The following is an 18538-nucleotide window of genomic DNA, read 5'->3' on the forward strand; positions in this document are numbered from 1 at the left end:
TCATTTGGCATCTTAGTGCAAGACTGAATGTCCATCCAGACATCAGAAAACAGCTGCTATCAGACACATTACATGACCAAAAGCATGAATACTACAGGCTACTCTTGGTCTGGGGCGGGTTTTCATTGGGCTACATCATCAGGTTCCAATTCAAAGACCACATGAACATTTGTTTACTTGTTACTAGGAATCCTACCCAGCCAGTGAAAATGCCAGGTTGAATGTCTTGTGGCTGTGGAGGGGCTTTGTCAAGTCTGAGACTTCAAACTGATAACAGTGTTACAAATGGAGAGATATACAAAATGGACACATTTGGCTTTTGCCAGGCAAAGGGGAGTCACATGCCATGTACATACAGGGGTTTGTATGATTATGAATTAACAACTTATAAATAGCCTTCACATTAACATCTAAGTCGTCAGTGGGACTGTGATATTCCTGAAAGTTAAAATAGGTCTGACCTGGTGCTTGAGAATACTGAAGTGCCTAAAAAGGAAAACAAAGGCCCAAACAACAGGTACAGGGGTATTTCTTCTAAACGTAGCTTGTCAATGTGTTTCGACCTTTGACACACACATGAACAGCGTTTTAGGTTGCTGAGAACAGACCTCATAGAAAAGTCAAGGTGAAGATTTTCAGATACTCCATTTTCAGTGTTAAAGTCAGGACGGGTTAAACTGATATTTTTGGAAACAATGACACGGACACCGACACCAAGGATTGCTTCCCAAATGTGTTATTAAGGACAGAGATTATTTCTGAAAGGTTGCTAAAACCCTCGTCTGAAAAGGGATGTTTGTTTTGAAAGCTTTTTTTTAAAAGTACCCGTGTACATGTGAACAAGCCAAATATAGACGACTCACATCAGCAATAAAACAATCGCTTAAGGTAGCACACGCTGTATGCACATTGTCAATGCACAGTATTTTAAACAGTCACGCAACCAACTTTTCAATTATATAACCATTCGGATTTTGTCTGATGATGAGACAGCCGAGGAGGACACCTCTGCTGCACAGATTCTGACCTTTTTCATTTAATCCGTCTAATCTCAGGGCCCCAGTTTTATAAAAGTGTATAGTGCATCATCGGAGTAGCTTTGCCAAGGGAAAGTTATTGCACCAGAATAGAATGATATTTAAGATAAAAGTGTGCTTCCTACTTTTGTGTCAATAGTTTGTGTTTATCCTTCTCCTCTACATTACAATACCCCCATTCACAAAGGCAGGCCCTAATCCCCATCCAACACCATTGGGATGTGCTAAAACGCTGACTGCACACTTCATTAGTTCCAAATCAGAAGAGTGACGATTGTTAAAACAAAAAAATAAATAATGCCCACGTAGGTGTTACGTATGGCTGGAAAGTTGGGGTGTTCACATACATGATGCTTGTTATAAACACTTTACATGATTCTTCATCAGCGCCTTCTTCACGTCAATTAGACAAATGTCTTATCCATCTTTGTCTCTCCATTAAAGACAATAAAAACCGATCCCCTGCCAAACTCCTATACCCTGATATTGATCATAGCTCCCAGCAGCCTCCTCACGTACTCATGTATATTGAACAGGCAGTTACACATAAGCAGAGTCACTGGACTGAGTGCGCCCAAAGTTGGGCATACTCATCCTGGGCATGTCTTTGTTCCTGATCTCATAAATGGACTTCCTCCTGGCCTGCACTCCTCTCACAGCGGTTTTGATCTTCCTCCAGCCAAGGTGGTTGAGCTCTGCCAAGTTCAGCACCACACAAATGCCACTGACTGCAAACATGAAGACCAGAAACACCGTCTTCTCTGTCGGCCTGGAAACGTAGCACTCCACATCTTTTATGCAAGGGTATCGATCACACTCATACACCACAGGGACGTTGAATCCGTACAGGAAGTATTGACCCACCAGAAACCCTATCTCTAATGCATTTCTGAACACCACCTGGATGATGTAGAACCTGGAGATGCCCTCCTGCCTTCTCATTTTTGACTTTGTAGTTCGCATGACAGAGTTGGGGATGTCCTTGAACTCCAGGCAGTCGGACACTGCCTCCTTGTTGGAGTTTTCTGTGTTCTGTAGCACTCCATTCACAATGGTGTTCTTGATCTTCTTGCTGTCATCTCTCTTCATGAAGTCTTGGTCTCTATCCAGGGAGAGGTACACTGTGGAAAAACGCCGCTCCTTCTGCTTGGCAGACTGGTGCACGGAGTAGGTGATGAAGCAGAGGCTGGGGCAACACACCATGATGATCTGGAACACCCAGTACCTGATGTGGGAGATGGGAAAAGCCTTGTCGTAGCAGGCCTGGTTGCAGCCTGGCTGTAAGGTGTTACACACGAACATGGACTGCTCGTCATTGTATACAGTCTCTCCGACTATGGCCACGATGAGAATCCGGAAGATCACCACCACAGTCAGTAAGATCCTGAGGAAAAATCCGCAACAGAAACATATTCACATTTCCAGTGATTGTATTAGCTTAACCCACAAGCCTCAACATTAGGCGCCCAAAATATAATTGTCACTGTTCTTGACCCAGTTTGAATATTCACATGATTTTTGTAAAAGGTAACCATTTGGAGTTTATTACAAAGTCAGAATTAGTCAAAATAGTACTGTAACTAACAGGTCACCAGCATTTTGTTTATGAATTAAATATATGCCCGTAGCTTCCTGGTGAGCGACAGTAATTAGTTATCGCTAGCTTGACCACGGAGCCCTTCTTGTGCAAAACTGGAATAGCAGGTGTTGCTATGAAGATGTAAACATTGTGCACATGTACATGTACCTATAGCCCCCCCACCCCCACACCATGTGTATATGTAATATCATGCATGTCAAAACTACTATCCAATCTTAAATATATCATTTTATTCGTTTCTCCACAAGCATCTGGCGACCCCTTGACATTAACTCTTGACCCCTGTGAGGGTCCCAGCAGGTTCAGTCCAGTGCATTACCAGATTATATGGCATAATATATGTAGGGGCATGAATGTACTGTATGTGCATATATGGCCATCTGGCCATTGCATGTATTATACCTGTACATTTTTCATGTGAGACACGAACATCTGCACTGGGAAAATGAAAAATCTCTGTCCTTAGCAAAAGTCAATAAAACGTTTAGTAATACTTTATGAATCTGTCACAAACCACTAACAAATCATTTTGAGCTTAAACATGTATCAATAATAAGCAATACTGATTTATTAACCATTCATAAAGCCACTGCCTATACACCCTTGATAAAGCATGCTTTATTAGAAGGAGCTAATGTCTCCTGACAGACCATCAGCAGGTGTAGGAGGACTGAGGATGGACTTCAGGGTGGAGGGGGAGCAGACCCCGCAGGTCCTCTGTGGGAGCTGTCCAGTGCTGAAAGAACAGTCTGACCCCGCAGTTCACCTCCGATAGTCTACATTCACCTGTCACACTGTGAATATTAATCTCTTTTCCTCAACGTTATCTTTGCATATGAAAACACTTTCACATGTTTTACAGCCTGAAGAAGAAAACGTGACACAGAGCTGAATCTTGAGCTGGACTCGAAAACTCTTCATCTTTTCAAAACGTGAAGGACACACGATTCTTTTTTCTTTTTTTCTTTTTACCAACTCTTACCTTCCGATCATAGTAGAGTGCTGCTGGACAGCCGCCTCCAACAGCCGCTCTAGTATGGTCCATTCCCCCATGATTGTTCATTCGGAGAGGACAAAAATCGGAGGATCTTGTTATTCCCTTTCTGTTAGTCCAAGAGCTCCGCAAATATCCAGTGACTGCATTAGTGTGTGTGTTTGTGTGTGTTGTCTCCCGCTGTGCAGCTCTGTGGAAAGCCGGAGCGCTCCCGTCCCTCCGTCCTCCAGGCGCTGATTGGTGGACAGCCGTCCTGAGCGCCTGTGCGCGGAGGGCGGGCCGTGTGCCTGGGCGCAGTGTGGTGCACGGTGTGCCGCTCAGCTCTAATCCCGCTTTAAGTAGACTTCTTTGCGTCACACGCACACCGGTTGATGTGTGGGAGTCAGAGAGTAACTTACCCATCCATCGACTGCCGCCCTCCGCCAGTGATGTGCTGCGCTGCAAGAAGTGACACACTCAACAAGTGACTTTAGCCCATATGCAGTATATCCACACGACCTGATCAGCCTGTGGTTAGCATTGGCCTGATGGCACAATTATGGTGATGATGATTATTAATAAACACTAATGATAAGAGGACTTTCTTTTCCTTTTTCAAAAATATTGATAATTCATTGATGATTAGCCGTCCTGTTACAACAACAACAACAACAACAACAACAACAACAACAACAATAATAATAATAATAATAATAATAATAACGTTAACAATCTTTAATTGTAATTAATCATATAATATCATTGCTATTATTATTTTGGTAGTAACAGTAATAGGAGAATAGGAGAAGAAGTAGTTGAAATACCATTTGTTCAAAAGATAATCAAACTCCCCCATAGCAATGGTACATTCCGGGGGATGGGCCATTGTCACCTGCAGTGCACCTAATCAGACCACCTGTTATCCCCTATATAGCTGATCTTCTCCCACACAGCCAGTCTTTGTCCCTCAGCATGGTGTGCGTACATGCTTACATAATGTCATGACTTGGTGTTCTTTGATGAGATGTTAACTGTAGGTTTGTACACATTATGGGAGCTGGTATTGGGTTTGTTGTGATGTTGGTTCACTGGGTGCTCGATTTGTTTAATGATAATTATGGTTGACTGTCACTTATGATGCACTTATGGTGGTGCTATTAATTTAACAATCAGGAGCCTCAGTAGCGTGTGGAAGAACCATACACAGCCTGGCACCTCCTGCTCATGCTGGTCACCGGCCTAGATGCCAAAACGGATACGCAAATGATTACATTTTGTTTATTGTCTTATGCAATGTTCCAGCTTTCTTGAAATTGGGATTGAACTTTTCTTTTTGGTACTATTAGTTTGCATGTGTTTTCAAAATTTAAGTCTATTTTAGATAATAAAACCCCTGCCTTCAAAGATTTCTTGTAATTTATCCAGTCAGTCTGATGTCAGATGTGAAGCATATTATTAGCTGACAGGGCATTCAACCAGCACTGACTTCAGTACGAGCACTAAAGTCTTTAATCAGAGAGATCACAGACTATAAACAGTGTTTGAGAACGACACTATTACTTGTAGTGTGATAATTTACTAAATAAACCATGCTAGAATAAAGCTCTTCATGTCCAAACAGTGCATCAGTATTGTCTGAACAAGCACATCCACTTAAGATAATCAAAGGTGATCTCTGACCTGGCTGTCAATCAGCTGGAGCCAGCATGTGGGAACAGGAAATGGAAACTTGAATTTGTCTAGGGAAACAGAGTGAATATTTGTACATCAGAAGTGTAATGTGGGCCTGGCTGTGTTCCAAGTCACATACTTTTAGTAAGCACTGCACCTACACTTGCAAAGTACATATACTTGCATGCAGTAGGCATACATTTGGGACATAACTTAGACAGATGACAGAAAGACAGATTTCATGTTATTACAGTGTCCTCTGTGACTCAGTTGATGTGATGTATCTTCCACTGCCCAGAGGACTGTGAGTCAGAACAGCCAGAAAAGCATGATGAGCTGCATACTGCAAACTGCAGCTGGGTACAGGAGGACATCCTGGTATTTTTGTGTGTAACGACAATGACACAGGTTAATGACAATTAAGTGTTTAAAAAAAGCTCTTTAAGCTAAGACTTTGTGGATTATTGTTCCCCCCTTGCTTTTGGCACACTTTGGGCTGACGGCATGATCACTCATGGTGCATAGGACCTCGTATTTTTAGGTCATCATTTAAATTAGAGGTCCAAAAACATTGTTATTTTATTACTCTACTAGAAATAATCAGGCCATAATTAACTCAATAAGAAAATGATATCAGATGATAATTTGACAATGTGTGTGAAAATTTAGAAACTTAAATAGATTAAATAGAAATTCCAACTGAAAACTTAAATTGTAAAGATGAAACTGAAAATAGCAATGGAAATAAGACAAGAAGACATCAGATATGGAACTAAAAGTGAAACATGGAAAAGTTTAAATGTTATTTTAAATTTGCACTTTTTCTTTTTCCATTTTCCATCAGGCTTTTGGCATTTTATATTTTAAATTTGGCTTTTCAAGCTGTAAGTATGTAGGAGGGTTTGAAAAAGCTGGGGTGCAGAGGCAACTTATGGACAGCAATGGGAGCTGACAGCTGCAATGAAAATGGAGAAAACAGTAAAGTGAACAGGGACGACTATTATTTAAAGTACTGTATATATTAATCTGCTAATAAAATGAAAAAGTTTACTATTTAATGCAGTAGTATTTTGAACATCGAAAGAAAACAACAGACCAATAAAGACCTGGTTCAGCCAACTGAATGACTACAGCTGATGCAGCTACACCAGTCCAATTAAATAATGGCCACGATTCATACAGATGTCTTTTGAAGATTTATTTGCTCTCTCTCTGTTTCAGCAGTGAAAACAGAGAGAGTGAAAACTACAACAAAAAATAAAAGACATAAAAGTTTCAACAATCACAAACAACTCCCCACTCTGTTAAAGTCTCTTAAGCTGGTGTCCATTGAGCTGTCCGGAACACATTAGCACAACAGAAATGTGCTGAAGTAAAATAAAATAACTTAAAATGCATCACTAATGCCCATGCAAGAGCACATTAACAACATTATACATAAACATTAAACATATAAATGAAAATGAATATTAGAATATAGATAATTATCACTCTGGAGTCATATGTTCGTCATTGGCAGCCATGTTGTTCTGACCCACAATGCTACTGACATGACCCTTACCACATGACATCACATTTCCCACAATGCCCTCAACTAAACTGCAATCATTTTACATTCTGCAGTAAAGACCAGTCTTCGGGGGAAGACTCGTCCATATCCCTGGCAGAGGTCACTGAGGTAGTCAAGAAGCTCCCCAGTGGCAAGGCGCCAGGGGTGGATGAGATTCGCTGAAGGCTCTGGACATTGTTGGGCTGTTATGGCTGACATGTCTTTTCAGTGTCGCGTGGAGGTCAGGGATGGTACCTCTGGAGTGGCAGACCAGGGTGGTGGTCCCCATTTTTAAAAAGAGGGACCAGAGGGTGTGTTCCAATTATCGGAGTATCACACTGCTCAGCCTCCCTGGGAAAGTTTATTCCAGGGTGCTAGAAAAGAGGGTCCGACGATCGTTGAACCTCTGATTCAGGAGGAACAATGCAGATTCTGCCCTGGCCACGGAACAGTGGATCAGCTCTTCACCCTTGCAGGCTTGCTGGGGGGATCATGGGAGTTTGCCCATCCAGTCTTCATGTGTTTTGTGGACTTGGAGAAGGCCTACGACCGGGTCCCCCAGGGAGTACTGTGGGGGGTACTGAGGGACTATAGGGTACCGGGGCCGTTGGTACGAGCTCTCCGGTCCTTGTACGACCAAAGTGAGAGTGGTGTCCGTATACTCGGCACAAAGTCGAATATGTTTCCAGTGGGTGTTGGACTCCGCCAGGGCTGCCCCTTGTCTCCGATCCTGTTTGTGACATTCATGGACAGGATCTCAAGGCACAGCCATGGTGAGGAGAGTGTCCGGTATGGGGACCTAAGAATTGCGTCTTTGCTTTTTGCGGATGACGTGGTTCTGTTGGCTTCCTCAGCCCGTGACCTCCAACAGGCATTGGGGCGGTTTGCAGCCAAGTGGGAAGCGGTCGGGATTAGGGTCAGCACCTCTAAGTCTGAGGACATGGTTCTCTGCCAGAAAACGGTGGATTGCCCCCTCTGGTTAGGGAGTGAGCTCCTGACCCAAGCGAAGGAGTTTAAGTATCTTGGGGTCTTGTTCACGAGTGATGGGAGAATGGAGCATGAGGTGGACAGATGGCTTGGTGCAGCATCTGCAGTATTGCAGGCATTGCACCGGGCCATCGTGGTGAAGAGGGAGCTGAGCTGCAAGGTGAAGCTCTCGATTTACCAGTCAATCTATGTTCCAACCCTCACCTATGGCCATGAGCTGTGGGCAAGATCGCGGATACAAGCGCCACCCTCCTCTGTAGGGTGGCTGGGCTCAGACTTAGGGATAGGGTGAGGAGCTCAGACATCCGGAGAGAGCTCGGAGTAGAGCCGCTGCTCCTTCGCGTCGAGAGGAGCCAGTTGAGGTGGTTCGGGCATCTGATCAGGCGCCTCCCCATGGAGGTTTTCCGGCCACGTCCAACTGGGAAGAGACCCCGGGGCAGACCCAGAACCCGCTGGAGAGATTATATATCTCATCTGGCCTGGGAACGCCTCGGGATCCTCCCAGAGGAGCTGGAAAGTGTCTCTGCGGAGAAGGAGGTCTGGAGCTCCCTACTGAGCCTGCTGCCACCACGAGCCGACCCCGGACAAAGCAGAAGATGATGAAGATGAAGATGAAGTAAAGACCTAACATGAAGAGCAATACATTTTTCAAACAAACATTTTTTTTTTTTCCACTTAGTTTTTATTGATTTTTCACATCTTATCCACTGACATACATAGACACTACATACAATACAAAAACCAAACAAAGCCACACTAGAAAACAAAAAACAAAAGCAAAATGCAGTCCTGTTGGGAGTTGCTTTCCTTCTTGTTCGTTAATTCTCTCAATTCGTCTTCTGTGTCTAATGTTCTTTCAATGGTCTTTGTCGCTGTTCAAGGTCCTAAAAATAGTCCATTTCAGCCATTTGTCCTTCAGCTGTGTTTCTTGCAATCTTAAGCGATGTGTCAATTTTACCATTGCATAGATTTCCTCTTTTATCTCCATCCATTGTTCCCGAGTTGGAGGTTCCACTCTACCCCATTTCCTTGTGATAGCTTTTTTCCCAGCTATTAACAGTATTTTTACCAGGTACCTATCCCCTGCATGTACATTTTCCTCTGTGAGATTACACAAGTAGAGTACCTTACAGCACATAGAGATCTCATATCTCAACACCTCTTGCAGAGTTTTATGTACCATCTTCCAAAACAGTGGCACCTTATCACATTTTCCAAAATACATGTGCATGGTCTGGGCTTAATGCTCCACATTCTCTCCAGCATGATAGATTCTTATTCAGGTATTTACTCTTGACCTTGGGCGTGATAAAGAATCTGATCAAATTTTTCTAAGAGAACTCCCTCCAGAAAAAAACATCTTTATTGTAGTAGCAAAATGATTTAATGGGCAATAGTTTAAAGAAGCCGACATGTTTCCACCATCAGGTCTTCATCAGGGCTTCAAACAAACAAGCAAACAACAACATGTGGCCCCACCTCTTTAGTGACCTCAGGCAATAGGAGGCATACACATGACCCAGATAATGATATACCAGGTAAAACAAGTCAATGAAGCAATGAAACAACAAGAGATAAGAAGACACAAAAAAGTATACATGCCAACAAAATAAATTAAAAAAAAAACCCACACACATAAATAATATAATACCCTAAAAAGGCTGTAAAAAAGGAGGAGGGAGGCCTTTACAGAAACAGTAGATGATATAAAACATGTGAAATCTATGTCCTCATTAAGACCAGGACGGTCTATAGTCCATGAATTCAAAAAGCCTCCCTTTGGTTGAGTTTTAGTATTCTGTCCCCTCTCCTGACCAAAGGTTTGTTGTGCTTGATACCCAACTGACTGTGCTCTGTCTGTTTACCACCCTAGCTTTGTAAGCTCTCTCGGACATGGCCTCAGCCTGTTTACTGTACATTTCTCAAGATTATTAAAGGGAAAAACAAGTAGGAAAAATGTCAGCATATTGCCGTTCATAGGTGATTTTAAGAATGATTATAAGCATGATAAATTTAGACTATGTTTACTGTACAATAATTAAAGGGATAGTCAGCTCTAACTGCATTACAGTGTTGATAATTTTCTCATATTTCAACTGTAATAAAAGGTTATCCTTAACAGGTTTGTGGGAATTCAGTGGACTCCTGTTCAGAATGAGCCTGACTATAAGCATGACTAACTTGGACTCATACTTAATTGAGACAGACTTAATTTTTTAATGGTTAGGCCTTAGAAGTAATGGAATGGCAGCGGCTAAACAAAACTTCTCCCCTTTCTCATTCCAAGGTTTTGTGAAAAATTGGCAGCCCTGTAGATGTTTTTGACGTCAAACTGTTATTTTTTCACTTTCTGTTGATACAGAACATTTTAAACTAAATGCTTACACGTAGGTCCTTTTAAACTGAGTGTTTCCCTATAAAGTTCAGAGCACCCTGCAGGATATGTGAGCTTGTGTTTTTGAAAGATTCACAACAGCCACAGACAGATGCATTTTTTCACAAAGATATAAATAATGGATGTTCTTTTTCAGTGAACAGAGCTGCAAAATTTATGAGCCATTTTAACATTGGTGTTTCATCCTTTAAGAATTTTGTTACCGAACAACAACTTGCTCAACGCTAAATATTTTAAGGTATTTTGCAATATAGATCCCATATCTGAACACTTTGTGACAATATTGCAATTTTTTATCTATCAAACTCTCATGCTGGCTGTTTTTTCTACAGGGATTTTGAAACATGTTTGCTGAATATTTGAGATTGCCATTGTTGTATGCTATTTAGCTGAGTGCCAGCAAGGCCTTTTTTCTATCTACCACAGCAGGGAGGGAAGGCCGTGATGGGGATCCTAAGTGACTCTTTTGCCTTGATTCCACCGGTATCGTCTCTGTTAGCTGGCTAGTTAGCTGCAGTGCAGTTTTGTTCTGTCCTCTACACAGCTTCATATCACACTGAAGCTTCATACCCGCCTGACATTGTTGAATTGCCCAGACTGTTTATTTCGTAAATGTTCCTTGAGTTCCTTGAGTTTAAAGTGTGTGTGTATTTGAATTTGGTTTCCTGGTTTTTAGTTTTTTGATTCTGAAAACAGAAATAGAAGAACGGCTTTGTTTTTTACTTTTTTAGTTTTTGATTTGAAACAAAAAAAACAAGAAAATCATGTTTCTGTTATTTCCTTTATTGATTTAAACAGGAAATTGAATGAGACAAAGGTACACAGACCGCCTCCCCTCATGCATCCTTGTTGCTCTTGGTTCAACCTGGTGTATTATACACAGCCTCTTACACTGGCCCTGTGCTGGCCCTGTGCAGTGGTGGTTCCTGTCACACCATCCAACAAAGTCCTCAACCAGGTCTCTGTTCTGGTCTTCCTCATTGTCTGTGATGCAGCCAACAATGGAGGAGTCATCTGAGAACTTCTGCAAGTGGCATGTTCCCCAGTTGAAGCAGAAGTCAGAGGTGAGGGTGAACAGAAACACTGACAGTACACTTTCCTGGGTGTGCCAGTGTTGCCCATCACCACATCAGACAAGCAGTCTAGCATCCTGACATACTGCAGCCTGTCTGTCAGGTAGCCAGTAATCCATGCCTTGAGGTTCTGGTCCACCCGCTTCACTGAGAGCATCTGAGCCAGCCGGAGTGGCTGGACAAAGGTGTCAAAAGCACGAGAAAAGTAAAAAAAACATCATCCTCACAGTGCTTTGTGGCTTCTCCAGTTTTATGTGAGCTCTGTGAAGTATTGGATTAACAAAAAATTTGACCTGAAAATGAAAAGTCAGACTGGCACTGGAGACCCTGAAATGGCGGGAGCAACTCAAATTCGGAGTGCAGTGGGTGCGAGGTATATGCAGATATGTTGAGCCTTCTGATGTACTGCACTGTTAAAAATACTGGACCAAGCACCAGAAACAGCTGTAACCTCAAGTGATCGTTCAAAGGAACAAGTGTAAAGTCACAACAGTATTGACATTCTGACAAAGACGTCTCTGTACTGTGTTGCAGAGGTGTTTACTGAAGTTAGCATGCTAACCAGCTAGCCCCGGCCCATACTGTCTCATAATGCCACTTTGTAACTCAAGAGGATCGTCTGAAAGCCCCATGTAATTTCAGCTAGGAGATAGCAAGCTTTAACTCTAGGGCCACTGACTCCACAGCTAACTGAGCCATGAGCCAATTAGCCAGTAGCAAGGTACAACCAAGTAAGCAGCAGTGGTTACTGTGGTGATACGCTGGCCCCAATACTTCTGGGGCTGCCTATGAATTCTGCTCATATTCTACAAATTACACCTTTAAGAGGAAAGGATGTCTCACTCATGTCTGTACATTTCTAGATTATGCTTTCCTCACCTTCATCTCCACTCACCTGTTGAGTGAGAGGGACAAAGATATTATATATACAGTATATATGATATATAGACTATACTATATACATACACATGTACGCATGCATACTGTATACCGTGCATAACAATCCAGTTCATGTATATTTTTCATGGCACGGTTTGTATTGTTTCATATACAGAAGAATTTGCCTTGTACATTTGGCTTTTGTACACTAGTCCATGCCCGTTCAAAACATGCTTTTGGTCACAGATGATCTGGTAATGTGAGGGTTTGCAGATCTAGTCTACAGAGAGCGGTGTTACCCTCCTTTGTCGTCTTTGTTTTTAGCAGTATGTCCTATCTTCCTGTCAATCTTTCTTGTGAACTGTGTGTAACATTGTGTGATAGGTCTTGTGACTACATGCGCTAACAAAGCTAATTCTGATTCAGACCAGCTGTGTCCCATCTGACGTACCTCAGACACTGACCTGGCACTGCATGCAAAGTGTTCATAAGCAAAGTGTCAGATTGCAGGATATGTTGAAAAAACAACAGCTTTAAGCTACCCATAGGAGGTGGTGACATGACTGCCACAGTTGAAACCAAAAGTGGACCAACTGAGACCTGCTGAGAAGAAGTGCACTTCACTTGAACTCACATCGCTGCCCATCGATGGTTGAGTGACATTTTTACTGAGCTCATAATAAAAACATAAGGCTGCATTCTCCTGAACATTCTGAGCTTATTTTAGAAGCATCTTGTAGGCTAGCACAACTAATGGCTAACTGGTACTGGAGCCAAAGACCTGAGTGCTGCTCCGCAGTCGGCACAGAAATAAATAGATGCGTCTGTGTGGATGATATAGAGAGCCTTCGTCCCTAAACCTGCAGCACTATTATACTTCAGAGAGACTCAAAGCAATGAGAGGAAAAGCCTGTAAATGAAGCGTAGAATTAGTTAGTTAAAGGAATAGTTCACTGTAAAACAAAATTCAGTCATTATCGACTCACCCTCATGCTGTTGAGAAGTCCGGTGTAGTTTCTTATTCCTCAAAGTGCAGCTGGAGACCTGCAGGGGTACTCTCCTGCAGCAATAATCTATATAACAGGCGAAAGTGGCGCCAGAGAGGAAAGGGTCCATAAAACTACACAAAAACTTTGTAATATTCCTCCATACTGCTCGCCCCTGATTGGCATCAGGTGTTTGTAGTATGCTTGAAAATGATTGGCTCATTCACAGTGGCTAGTAATGTCCAATCATGTAGATGTACAGCGCAGACATAATGTGACACTTCTCACTGTTACTCTGCCGATTACACTCAACCTACAACCCCTTTATCAGGGGGATATGCTTTCTCATTGTAATCCTCGTCGCTGCTCTGATTCTTTTAGAGCAGTGCTGCCAGATCTAAGCATTTGCTGTGAACAGATCTGTCATGTAAGTATCTCTGGCTTACATACAAGTTAATAACTAACTTTTCAGGTATCCCCTGAAAACAGAATTGCATGATTTCATGTAAGCCTGCTCACCTGCTGGAAATTCTCCTTGTTGAGGTAGAGAGAGAGAGAGAGTTGCTAATTATCTGAACTATTACAAGCTGAGGATGATGTATCAGATCTCTTTAATACATGCACCATGGAGAGAAGACCCATAGTTTTCTTTGCAGTCTTCCATTTTGTCTTGACTGTCAGGTAACAACAGACCAGTGGTTACATACATGACAGGTGTTAGTCATGCCTTCCCCATGTCAGTGACCCTTCGATGTGTCGCTGGACAGTAAGTGTAAGCTTATCAAACGTTCTGTTAACACCTCAGACACAGAGAATTGGCCCTCATATGACTTCCTGACCTGTTCTAACCATGACAGCTCCCCACACCTCAGGCACAGAGAATCTCCCCCCAAATCATTTCCAACATGTTCTAATCCACACATTCATTTCTGAATCTAAAACTGTTTCATTCCCACAATAGTGTGAGTGAAAGGCTTACACTGCCGCTGTAGACAGCTGGATGGATTTTAAAAAATCTGTTGGTTGCAACTGAAAAACACGCCTCCTGTGTTGACAACAGGGCTGTCACGATATCAGATGCTGACTGGCCAAAAGATTTGACGATAACAATATTGTCCTGATATATATAGAAATTTTGAAAAAAAGCTCACCCATCTAGACTTTGTTTGTTGTGTGTTTAGTCTGTTTTTTTTGTCAAATGAATAACGTGATTTACGAGTGTATGGGGGTGGGGAGAGAGTCAATGTAATCATAAATGTCTGTCGTTTAAACATGCTTTTGCACAGCAGCAGTAAATCAATGGGTAGCAGCCACATGTCAGTCACATGACTGCTGATATTAGGTCTCGAGGGTATGGAGAAGGATGGTTTCATTCAGTGTGAAGACCATAGATCTGGGTGACCTCTGATTTTAGGCTACTTTCATTTAGCCTGGCTCATTTAACTGGTTACTAGCTTTTCACAGTCCGGACCAACACTGCTGAGAAGAAGGCAGGATGACACCTCGCTAACGTTGCATAAACATTTCTCTTCTGTGACACTTCACTGCTGACAGAAACAACTCAACTACCTGTAACAGCACTGTTCTGTGACTGTCCGTGTGCTAGTTCTTTTTGTCACACTGACTCACTTCCCACAGCAAACGTGCTAGACGTCACCACACAGGTGTGCACTGTTGGGGGGAGGTTCAGCCAGTGACACGTAGCTCAGAGCAACACAATTACCCACATCAATAGTTAGTTAGTTAGTTAGTTATTTTATTTGTGTCCCCCTGCCGTAACTGAGAGTTGTTGAACGATCTAATGGCCAGGGGGGACCAAAGAGTTTCTAAGTCAGTCAGTGGAGCAGGACTGGGACAGCAGTCTTCCGCTGAACACGCTCCTCTGCCTGGTGAAGGTGCTGTGCAGAGGGTGGTGGGTGTTGCAGTTCATCCAGGGTCCTTCTCTCTCCCACTGTCACCACTGAGTCCAGGTCTGTGTCCACCACAGACCCAGACCTCCTCACCAGTCTGTCCAGTCGTGCTGTGTCCCTCTTCTTGCTGCTTCCTCCCCAGCACACCACAGCGTCGAAAAGGACACTTGCCATCACGGACCTTCTGGAAGTACAGACGGCTCTGCCCCTTCCTGTGCAGAACGTTGATGTTTGCTGACGTCCAGCTGCAGTCCCAGATATCTGTACATCCGGACCAACTCCACCCACTCGATAACCCACGGTGTCCTCCACACCCACCTTCGACTGGTATGTGAACCGCAGTTGATCCTTCACGTGGTGGACCTGGATGTAATAGGATATAATAGGTTTAGCACTGATCTGGACACTGCAAAACCATTAGGATTTCAGGATTTGGCAATGTCGCCATAGATGGCACCTATTGTCCCTAAGTGTTGGGTAACGTTACGACGTGCTATACCGTTGGCATTTGGACTTGTTTCAGTTTCTTGAAGACGTTTCACCTCTCATCCAAGAGGCTTCTTCAGTTCTAACTAACTGGAGGAGCTGCAGGCTTTTAAACTCTGTGTGGGAGTGTCCTTACAGAGTCGTTAAGGACACGTGTGAGCTCTGAGTTTCAGAGTCGTCAGGGCCACTTGTGGGCTGTTGACCCAACCAGCCTTCATGTGGTCTCGGTGAGCCCAGGTGTGAATGGTTGTTGTTTCCTCCCCAGACACCTGGGCTCACCTAGCCCTAGCAACCCACATGCGCACTGACACAGCTGTAGGTTTACCTTCAGCTGGCACGCAGCCACCTGCTGAGCAGCAGGAGACAGACAGAATCAGTGACATGCTTCAGGGATTATATGTTATTTTTGTGGAGACAAAAGGAAAGGACATGACAAGAATCTTTCCAGTAATGGATAACTTTTATGAAAAGTAACGGATTACTCGCGTTGCGTTACTTGTTATAACAACAAAGCAATCCGAGCACTCTCACAGATTACTTTGTAACAAGTTATGCCAACACTGTCTGAGTCAAGTTAAAAAAAGCTAGATCCTACACATCCCATAATGTAGCTCTTTATTATCTTGTGTCTGTCCGTTAAATGTTCTCATCTGTCAGACTCCATGCCCTCATATTTAAGACGTAGAAGTGCGGCAGGCTTTCTGACAGATATTGGATGTCTCTGATGACATGATCAGATTTTTTTTGTTAGACTTTACAAAGCCACAGAAGACATGCTGAGTAGTCCTCTCCATGACAGTAGAACTGATTATTTAACCACCTTTGAAAACATAAATAGATGATGGTGAAAGCGTTAGAAAACTGAAGCAAAATTAAATTAATTCTATTTTCAAAGCGCTGCCTTTCAGAGATATGGTAATTAGAGCTATAAATACTTCTCAAGACTTTTCTGGCCTTTTCTTCAAGCCCGTCATGAACAGGCCTTCTCTTGTCATTATGGTTGTGCGGTCTTATTCTCCTGTTTATTAATGTGACTGCAGTAGTTCGATAAGAGCTATATTTAGTAAGTTATGTAATCAACCATGCACTAAAATAGGCGAGACAACATCTCTGTTGCTTTATTATACTCAGTGACTGAGATCGAAGATTCAAGTTCTGTCTTCTCTGCATTCAAAGTGGGCAAAGAAACAGAAACATAGTAGTCAGAAGAAGCACACTCATATCATGATTGAGAGCGGGCTGTTGTATTCGAGCACAGCTGCAGGATCTTTAGGCAGATGGACTCTGGTGTTTATTTCCCTACTGCACATCATGAATCCCACACAGTGAGTGACGAGCGTGGTGTACATCCGTGGCTGTCTAACCCAATCAAAGAAAGAGGTACGCAGGTCAGGGGGGTGCTCCCAGGATTAGATCTTGTGTGTACATACACCAAAGCAGTGTCACAGATTAAATTACCCTGTAATCATGCGCTGACCTATAAAATCTGCAGTTGTGATGAGTCTGGGAGCGGCCCAGCTCAGACTCACAGCCAGGGAAACAAAACCTTGCTGAGGTAAGAAACACATCAAATGCAAACAGATTCAAATAGTTTGAACTTCATATTCATATTTTTGAAGACGGATTGTCATTCAGATGTTCATACAGTAATGACCAGAATTAATCTGCTCAATCCTCATATCACTGTGGTGTCACAGCAGGGAGCGATACAATTACAGACAGAGCAGTCAGACAGCATGTGCAGCCTCTGTTCTGTCAAAGGGTTTGGACTGAGGATCAGCTACAGGGTTCAAAGGTGACCGTTCTTTAACATTAAAAAGAACACGTGCTCACTCTGTCATATTTCAATGATCAAGACTCACTGAGTAAATCCATAAGCACGAAAATGGTGCCACCTTGTGGTAAATCTGCAAAACCACAGAACACCTAGATAATAATAGAGATAATAGAGAGCTTGTATGTCCTTTGAAAACAGAAGGAAAACTGTACAATCCAGCATACTGTCTCCACGGTCATGATGCTGCCACTGCCCATCAATCACTGGTGCCATTAGATCCATTACACAAGACAGCTATACTCACCACTGTAAGTTATATGGAAAAGTTGGATGGTCAACATTTGCAATCTAGAAGGCATCAGCATACCTGTGATTTTTTTTCATATATAATTTCTTGTACACAGAGAATAAATGCTGTGCCCTCATCGAAGATTACTGTCGTAGCAGGTTGTTGGGCACAGGTGATCTGGTAATGTGAGGGGTTTACAGATCCAGTCTGCAGCCTCCTGAACTGCTCAGAGTCATGCCCATAATGTGAAACATGTTTGCTTGTTGTGTCCCGGCTCTAAATAGCAAAGAGAGAGGCCTCCTGGAGCGGCTGACAGCAAACATTCTATTCCTTGAGGCTAACGTTAGCTAGCATGCTACTTTTGACAGAAACGTAAAATCTCACCTCCAGTTCTCGCTGAAGGACAAAAAAATGTTCAAAAAGGAGTTCAAAATTGGTTAAGATTTTAAAAGACCTGTAGTGAGAGACCAGCTTCAGTCTTCAGAGCCGTGGAGCCAGAGCCACACCTCGGCTGTGTATTTAGTTTTTTCTCACTGTAACTTACGCCTGCTTACACCTCCATTAGCCCCTCCTGACAATCAGAGGAGAAATCTGGGCAGAGAGCTTGGTCAGTCTTGAAGGTCGGTCTGGTAATATGAGGGGTGTGAACCACATTTGACACTGCACTTCCTTGGGTCCTCAGCAACAAACTTGTCAAGTGTGAAATAGATCTGATGAATGGTTCATGACGTGCGAAAAAACTTACAGACAGAGATTCCTTGCTTTACAGTTAGAGTAACTAGAACTCCATCTCTTCTGCACAAAGAAACGCTGCTGATGCTCAGATATTATAAAACAGGCAGCTGAATTTGGTCTCTAATAACAAATTATTCAATTAAAATGTATCAGTGGAGATGAAGGCAAGTGTCCCTCACACTTACAATAGA

The 18538-nt window shown here is 42.9% G+C and overlaps 1 protein-coding gene across 2 annotated transcripts; it reads right to left on the reverse strand.

Moving 5' to 3' along the window:
* Positions 1-1576: 1576 nt before the first annotated feature.
* LOC311272038 (gap junction delta-2 protein-like) lies at positions 1577-4061 on the reverse strand. 2 transcript variants are annotated; one of them, XM_084378119.1, is made up of 2 exons: positions 4030-4061; positions 1577-2421 (listed from the first exon to the last, which is right to left on the reverse strand). In XM_084378119.1, the coding sequence occupies exons 1-2, from the start codon at positions 4035-4037 to the stop codon at positions 1578-1580; spliced, it is 852 nt and encodes a 283-aa protein (XP_084234245.1). In that variant the 5' UTR covers positions 4038-4061; the 3' UTR covers position 1577. The 2 variants fall into 2 exon arrangements, with proteins under 2 accessions (XP_084234245.1, XP_084234244.1); XM_084378118.1 differs by lacking the exon at positions 4030-4061 and adding an exon at positions 3620-3754.
* Between the last annotated feature and the right edge of the window lie 14477 nt (positions 4062-18538).

This window comes from Pagrus pagrus (genome assembly GCF_965226575.1).
Source record: "Pagrus pagrus genome assembly, chromosome: 16".
Taxonomy (NCBI): domain Eukaryota; kingdom Metazoa; phylum Chordata; class Actinopteri; order Spariformes; family Sparidae; genus Pagrus; species Pagrus pagrus.